This window comes from Oncorhynchus kisutch, unplaced genomic scaffold, assembly GCF_002021735.2.
Source record: "Oncorhynchus kisutch isolate 150728-3 unplaced genomic scaffold, Okis_V2 Okis02a-Okis13b_hom, whole genome shotgun sequence".
In the NCBI taxonomy this organism is placed as follows: domain Eukaryota; kingdom Metazoa; phylum Chordata; class Actinopteri; order Salmoniformes; family Salmonidae; genus Oncorhynchus; species Oncorhynchus kisutch.
The window spans coordinates 13,408,270-13,416,981 of NW_022261979.1; the positions used below are offsets into that span (position 1 = coordinate 13,408,270).

Consider the following 8,712-nt stretch of genomic DNA (forward strand, 5'->3'; position numbering starts at 1 on the left):
TACCGTAGCCTCTCTGTGGTGTCTTAATAAGGGAGTCCACGGTAGTTTGTTTTATCGTACCGTAGCCTCTCTGTGGTGTCTTAGGGAGTCCACGGTAGTTTGTTTTATCATCGTACCGTAGCCTCTCTGTGGTGTCTTAATAAGGGAGTCCACGGTAGTTTGTTTTATCGTACCGTAGCCTCTCTGTGGTGTCTTAGGGAGTCCACGGTAGTTTGTTTTATCGTACCGTAGCCTCTCTGTGGTGTCACGGTAGTTTGTTTTATCGTACCGTAGCCTCTCTGTGGTGTCTTAGGGAGTCCACGGTAGTTTGTTTTATCATCGTACCGTAGCCTCTCTGTGGTGTCTTAGGGAGTCCACGGTAGTTTGTTTTATCATCGTACCGTAGCCTCTCTGTGGTGTCTTAATAAGGGAGTCCCCGGTAGTTTATTTCCTCTCTTCCATCATTTTATTACTGTAATCCATTCCTGTTTAAGGCCTCAACCTCCCCCAGTAGCCCAGGTAATAGATCCAGTAGATAGATACACAGACCCCCCCCCCTCCAATGACTGGCTATAGCAGACCCCCCCCCCCCCCCCCCCCCCTCCAATGACTGGCTATAGCAGACCTCCAATGACTGGCTATAGCAGACCCTCCCCCCCTCCAATGACTGGCTATAGCAGCCCCCCCCCCCTCCAATGACTGGCTATAACAGACCCCCCCCCCCCCCTCCAATGACTGGCTATAACAGACCTCCCCCCCCCCCCCCCCCCTCCAATGACTGGCTATAACAGACCTCCCCCCCTCCAATGACTGGCTATAACAGACCCCCCCCCCCCCCCCTCCAATGACTGGCTATAGCAGACCCCCCCTCCAATGACTGGCTATAGCAGACCCCCCCCCCCCCCCTCCAATGACTGGCTATAGCAGACCCCCCCCCTCCAATGACTGGCTATAGCAGACCCCCCCCCCCTCCAATGACTGGCTATAGCAGCCCCCCCCCCCCCTCCAATGACTGGCTATAGCAGACCCCCCCCCCCCTCCAATGACTGGCTATAGCAGACCCCCCCCTCCAATGACTGGCTATAGCAGACCCCCCCCTCCAATGACTGGCTATAGCAGACCCCCCCCCCCCCCCTCCAATGACTGGCTATAGCAGACCCCCCCCCCCCCCCTCCAATGACTGGCTATAGCAGACCCCCCCCCCCCCCCCCCCTGCTCCAATGACTGGCTATAGCAGACCTCCCCCCTCCAATGACTGGCTATAGCAGCCCCCCCCCCCCCCCCCGCTCCAATGACTGGCTATAGCAGACCCCCCCCCCCTCCAATGACTGTCTATAGCAGACCCCCCCCCCCCCCCCCCTCCAATGACTGGCTATAGCAGACCCCCCCCCCCCTCCAATGACTGGCTATAGCAGACCCCCCCCCCCCCCCCCCCTGCTCCAATGACTGGCTATAGCAGACCCCCCCCTCCAATGACTGGCTATAGCAGACCCCTGGCGTTCTCTAAGGGATGAGGTCACTCGTCTAGTGGCGTTCTCTACGGGATGAGGTCACTCGTCCAGTGGCGTTCTCTACGGGATGAGGTCACTCGTCCAGTGGCGTTCTCTACGGGATGAGGTCACTCGTCCAGTGGCGTTCTCTACGGGATGAGGTCACTCGTCCAGTGGCGTTCTCTACGGGATGAGGTCACTCGTCCAGTGGCGTTCTCTACGGGATGAGGTCACTCGTCCAGTGGCGTTCTCTACGGGATGAGGTCACTCGTCCAGTGGCGTTCTCTACGGGATGAGGTCACTCGTCCAGTGGCGTTCTCTACGGGATGATACTCAGAGGTTTCCTTCTGATCTGTTTTTCTGTTGTTTTTCAGACGTATCTCCTGGGAATCATCATTTCAATATGTGGGAACTTCCTCATCAGCATTTCTCTGAATATACAGGTAAGGGCGTGTTTGTTTTAGGAGGCTGTGTACAGTACTATGAGAAACAACACTAGTGTTTTAGGAGGCCATACAGTACTATGAGATACAACACTAGTGTTTTAGGAGGCCATACAGTACTATGAGATACAACACTAGTGTTTTAGGAGGCCATACAGTACTATGAGATACAACACTAGTGTTTTAGGAGGCCATACAGTACTATGAGATACAACACTAGTGTTTTAGGAGGCCATACAGTACTATGAGATACAACACTAGTGTTTTAGGAGGCTGTGTACAGTACTATGAGATACAACACTAGTGTTTTAGGAGGCTGTGTACAGTACTATGAGATACAACACTAGTGTTTTAGGAGGCCATACAGTACTATGAGATACAACACTAGTGTTTTAGGAGGCCATACAGTACTATGAGATACAACACTAGTGTTTTAGGAGGCCATACAGTACTATGAGATACAACACTAGTGTTTAGGAGGCTGTGTACAGTACTATGAGATACAACCACTAGTGTTTTAGGAGGCCATACAGTACTATGAGATACAACACTAGTGTTTTTAGGAGGCTGTGTACAGTACTGTGAGATACAACACTAGTGTTTTAGGAGGCTGTGTACAGTACTATGAGATACAACACTAGTGTTTTAGGAGGCTGTGTACAGTACTATGAGATACAACACTAGTGTTTTAGGAGGCCATACAGTACTATGAGATACAACACTAGTGTTTTAGGAGGCCATACAGTACTATGAGATACAACACTAGTGTTTTAGGAGGCTGTGTACAGTACTATGAGATACAACACTAGTGTTTTAGGAGGCTGTGTACAGTACTATGAGATACAACACGAGTGTTTTAGGAGGCCATACAGTACTATGAGATACAACACTAGTGTTTTAGGAGGCCATACAGTACTATGAGATACAACACTAGTGTTTTAGGAGGCCATACAGTACTATGAGATACAACACTAGTGTTTTAGGAGGCCATACAGTACTATGAGATACAACACTAGTGTTTTAGGAGGCCATACAGTACTATGAGATACAACACTAGTGTTTTAGGAGGCCATACAGTACTATGAGATACAACACTAGTGTTTTAGGAGGCCATACAGTACTATGAGATACAACACTAGTGTTTTTAGGAGGCCATACAGTACTATGAGATACAACACTAGTGTTTTAGGAGGCCATACAGTACTATGAGATACAACACTAGTGTTTTAGGAGGCCATACAGTACTATGAGATACAACACTAGTGTTTTAGGAGGCCATACAGTACTATGAGATACAACACTAGTGTTTTAGGAGGCCATACAGTACTATGAGATACAACACTAGTGTTTTAGGAGGCCATACAGTACTATGAGATACAACACTAGTGTTTTAGGAGGCTGTGTACAGTACTATGAGATACAACACTAGTGTTTTAGGAGGCCATACAGTACTATGAGATACAACACTAGTGTTTTAGGAGGCCATACAGTACTATGAGATACAACACTAGTGTTTTAGGAGGCCATACAGTACTATGAGATACAACACTAGTGTTTTAGGAGGCCATACAGTACTATGAGATACAACACTAGTGTTTTAGGAGGCTGTGTACAGTACTATGAGATACAACACTAGTGTTTTAGGAGGCCATACAGTACTATGAGATACAACACTAGTGTTTTAGGAGGCCATACAGTACTATGAGATACAACACTAGTGTTTTAGGAGGCCATACAGTACTATGAGATACAACACTAGTGTTTTAGGAGGCCATACAGTACTATGAGATACAACACTAGTGTTTAGGAGGCCATACAGTACTATGAGATACAACACTAGTGTTTTAGGAGGCCAATACAGTACTATGAGATACAACACTAGTGTTTTAGGAGGCCATACAGTACTATGAGATACAACACTAGTGTTTTAGGAGGCCATACAGTACTATGAGATACAACACTAGTGTTTTAGGAGGCCATACAGTACTATGAGATACAACACTAGTGTTTTAGGAGGCCATACAGTACTATGAGATACAACACTAGTGTTTTAGGAGGCCATACAGTACTATGAGATACAACACTAGTGTTTTAGGAGGCCATACAGTACTATGAGATACAACACTAGTGTTTTAGGAGGCTGTGTACAGTACTATGAGATACAACACTAGTGTTTTAGGAGGCCATACAGTACTATGAGATACAACACTAGTGTTTTAGGAGGCTGTGTACAGTACTATGAGATACAACACTAGTGTTTTAGGAGGCCGTGTACAGTACTATGAGATACAACACTAGTGTTTTAGGAGGCTGTGTACAGTACTATGAGATACAACACTAGTGTTTTAGGAGGCCATACAGTACTATGAGATACAACACTAGTGTTTTAGGAGGCTGTGTACAGTACTATGAGATACAACACTAGTGTTTTAGGAGGCCATACAGTACTATGAGATACAACACTAGTGTTTTAGGAGGCCATACAGTACTATGAGATACAACACTAGTGTTTTAGGAGGCTGTGTACAGTACTATGAGATACAACACTAGTGTTTTAGGAGGCTGTGTACAGTACTATGAGATACAACACTAGTGTTTTAGGAGGCTGTGTACAGTACTATGAGATACAACACTAGTGTTTTAGGAGGCTGTGTACAGTACTATGAGATACAACACTAGTGTTTTAGGAGGCTGTGTACAGTACTATGAGATACAACACTAGTGTTTTAGGAGGCTGTGTACAGTACTATGAGATACAACACTAGTGTTTTAGGAGGCTGTGTACAGTACTATGAGATACAACACTAGTGTTTTAGGAGGCTGTGTACAGTACTATGAGATACAACACTAGTGTTTTAGGAGGCTGTGTACAGTACTATGAGATACAACACTAGTGTTTTAGGAGGCTGTGTACAGTACTATGAGATACAACACTAGTGTTTTAGGAGGCTGTGTACAGTACTATGAGATACAACACTAGTGTTTTAGGAGGCTGTGTACAGTACTATGAGATACAACACTAGTGTTTTAGGAGGCCATACAGTACTATGAGATACAACACTAGTGTTTTAGGAGGCCATACAGTACTATGAGATACAACACTAGTGTTTAGGAGGCCATACAGTACTATGAGATACAACACTAGTGTTTTAGGAGGCTGTGTACAGTACTATGAGATACAACACTAGTGTTTTAGGAGGCTGTGTACAGTACTATGAGATACAACACTAGTGTTTTAGGAGGCTGTGTACAGTACTATGAGATACAACACTAGTGTTTTAGGAGGCTGTGTACAGTACTATGAGATACAACACTAGTGTTTTAGGAGGCTGTGTACAGTACTATGAGATACAACACTAGTGTTTTAGGAGGCTGTGTACAGTACTATGAGATACAACACTAGTGTTTTAGGAGGCTGTGTACAGTACTATGAGATACAACACTAGTGTTTTAGGAGGCTGTGTACAGTACTATGAGATACAACACTAGTGTTTTAGGAGGCTGTGTACAGTACTATGAGATACAACACTAGTGTTTTAGGAGGCCATACAGTACTATGAGATACAACACTAGTGTTTTAGGAGGCCATACAGTACTATGAGATACAACCACTAGTGTTTTAGGAGGCCATACAGTACTATGAGATACAACACTAGTGTTTTAGGAGGCCATACAGTACTATGAGATACAACACTAGTGTTTTAGGAGGCCATACAGTACTATGAGATACAACACTAGTGTTTTAGGAGGCCATACAGTACTATGAGATACAACACTAGTGTTTTAGGAGGCCATACAGTACTATGAGATACAACACTAGTGTTTTAGGAGGCCATACAGTACTATGAGATACAACACTAGTGTTTTAGGAGGCCATACAGTACTATGAGATACAACACTAGTGTTTTAGGAGGCTGTGTACAGTACTATGAGATACAACACTAGTGTTTTAGGAGGCCATACAGTACTATGAGATACAACACTAGTGTTTTAGGAGGCTGTGTACAGTACTATGAGATACAACACTAGTGTTTTAGGAGGCCGTGTACAGTACTATGAGATACAACACTAGTGTTTTAGGAGGCTGTGTACAGTACTATGAGATACAACACTAGTGTTTTAGGAGGCCATACAGTACTATGAGATACAACACTAGTGTTTTAGGAGGCCATACAGTACTATGAGATACAACACTAGTGTTTTAGGAGGCTGTGTACAGTACTATGAGATACAACACTAGTGTTTTAGGAGGCTGTGTACAGTACTATGAGATACAACACTAGTGTTTTAGGAGGCCATACAGTACTATGAGATACAACACTAGTGTTTTAGGAGGCTGTGTACAGTACTATGAGATACAACACTAGTGTTTTAGGAGGCCATACAGTACTATGAGATACAACACTAGTGTTTTAGGAGGCCATACAGTACTATGAGATACAACACTAGTGTTTTAGGAGGCTGTGTACAGTACTATGAGATACAACACTAGTGTTTTAGGAGGCTGTGTACAGTACTATGAGATACAACACTAGTGTTTTAGGAGGCTGTGTACAGTACTATGAGATACAACACTAGTGTTTTAGGAGGCTGTGTACAGTACTATGAGATACAACACTCGTGTTTCCTGATGTTATGTTAGCTACTGTATTATTTGTGTATTTTCCCAATGCTCCTCTGAACATGTGAATGGGGTGCTGTTCTTTGACTCTGTGCCCTGTCCTCTCGCTGTCAGAAATACGCCCACATGCGCCAGTCCCAGCTCGGCGACTCCAGGCCCTACTACACGTCAGTGCTGTGGTGGAGCGGCGTGGTTCTGATGGGACTAGGGGAGCTGGGGAACTTCGCAGCCTACGGCTTCGCCCCGGCCTCCCTCATCGCACCACTGGGCTGTGTTTCAGTCATAGGTAAAGACACAAACCTTTCTTTAGGATCATTGTTTATTTATCTAGATTTTATGGACAATTTTATAGCATTTCTTGCATTAAGCGTCAACATGAAACCCCTCTTATAATTGCCACTTTCCTGGTAGAATTTACCTGTATAATGACAGGTCTAGGATCAGCTTATCCTCTCCAATCCTGACCCTAGACCTGTATAAGGACAGGTCTAGGATCAGATTATCCTCCCCAATCCTGACCCTAGACCTGTATAAGGACAGGTCTAGGATCAGATTATCCTCCCCAATCCTGACCCTAGACCTGTATAAGGACAGGTCTAGGATCAGCTTATCCTCTCCAATCCTGACCATAGACCTGTATAAGGACAGGTCTAGGATCAGCTTATCCTCTCCAATCCTGACCCTAGACCTGTATAAGGACAGGTCTAGGATCAGCTTATCCTCTCCAATCCTGACCCTAGACCTGTATAAGGACAGGTCTAGGATCAGCTTATCCTCTCCAATCCTGACCCTAGACCTGTATAAGGACAGGTCTAGGATCAGCTTATCCTCTCCAATCCTGACCCTAGACCTGTATAAGGACAGGTCTAGGATCAGCTTATCCTCTCCAATCCTGACCCTAGACCTGTATAAGGACAGGTCTAGGATCAGCTTATCCTCCCCAATCCTGACCCTAGACCTGTATAAGGACAGGCCTAGGATCAGCTTATCCTGACCTTATACCATCAGAAGGGGGAAAAACACAAAACTGACCTCGGATCATGATACAGCGTCTAGAGAGCCGCCCTAATATACCTCTGACACATCCCATTTTAGCCAATCAGATGGCTTGCTGGTTTCTGTAATCCACCAATCCCTGTGAAGCCGTTCTCTACCCCGGCAGGTGCAGCTGTCACATGTTCAGTGTAAACATTCTAATGGCAGGTTAAATATTGACCTTCAGGTGCAGTCCTCTCCTTTATCCTAGCCTGGTCTCAGATCTGTCTGGCCAACTCTTAAGGTTGGCAACACAGCATAAACAGACCTGGGACCAGGCTAGGGCAATATGGCCAAGATATCGTATCAGTATTTTTCTACATTTTTGACTATGAAACTTCTACATGTGGTTTATGAGTAGTGATCCCAGGGTGCTTTAGGAGTAGTGAGTAGTGATCCCAGGGTGCTTTAGGAGTAGTGAGTAGTGATCCCAGGGTGCTCTATGAGTAGTGAGTAGTGATCCCAGGGTGCTTTAGGAGTAGTGAGTAGTGATCCCAGGGTGCTCTATGAGTAGTGAGTAGTGATCCCAGGGTGCTTTATGAGTAGTGAGTAGTGATCCCAGGGTGCTTTAGGAGTAGTGAGTAGTGATCCCAGGGTGCTTTATGAGCAGTGAGGAGTGATCCCAGGGTGCTCTATGAGTAGTGAGTAGTGATCCCAGGGTGCTTTAGGAGTAGTGAGTAGTGATCCCAGGGTGCTTTAGGAGTAGTGATCCCAGGGTGCTTTATGAGTAGTGAGTAGTGATCCCAGGGTGCTTTATGAGTAGTGAGTAGTGATCCCAGGGTGCTCTATGAGTAGTGAGTAGTGATCCCAGGGTGCTCTATGAGTAGTGAGTAGTGATCCCAGGGTGCTCTATGAGTAGTGAGTGATCCCAGGGTGCTCTATGAGTAGTGAGTGATCCCAGGGTGCTCTATGAGTAGTGAGTGATCCCAGGGTGCTTTAGGAGTAGTGAGTAGTGATCCCAGGGTGCTTTAGGAGTAGTGAGTAGTGATCCCAGGGTGCTTTATGAGTAGTGAGTGATCCCAGGGTGCTCTATGAGTAGTGAGTGATCCCAGGGTGCTCTGAGTAGTGAGTGATCCCAGGGTGCTCTATGAGTAGTGAGTGATCCCAGGGTGCTTTATGAGTAGTGAGTAGTGATCCCAGGGTG

The 8,712-nt window shown here is 45.5% G+C and overlaps 1 protein-coding gene across 5 annotated transcripts in view; it reads left to right on the forward strand.

Moving 5' to 3' along the window:
- Nucleotides 1-8,712, forward strand: part of LOC116359286 (NIPA-like protein 2) — a 67,538-nt gene that overhangs the window by 24,988 nt on the left and 33,838 nt on the right. For all 5 annotated transcript variants that reach the window (XM_031812034.1, XM_031812033.1, XM_031812035.1 and 2 more), the window contains 2 exons: nucleotides 1,844-1,912; nucleotides 6,648-6,819. In XM_031812034.1, coding sequence (XP_031667894.1) covers nucleotides 1,844-1,912; nucleotides 6,648-6,819 — 241 coding nt within the window. The remainder of the gene's footprint in view (nucleotides 1-1,843; nucleotides 1,913-6,647; nucleotides 6,820-8,712) is intronic.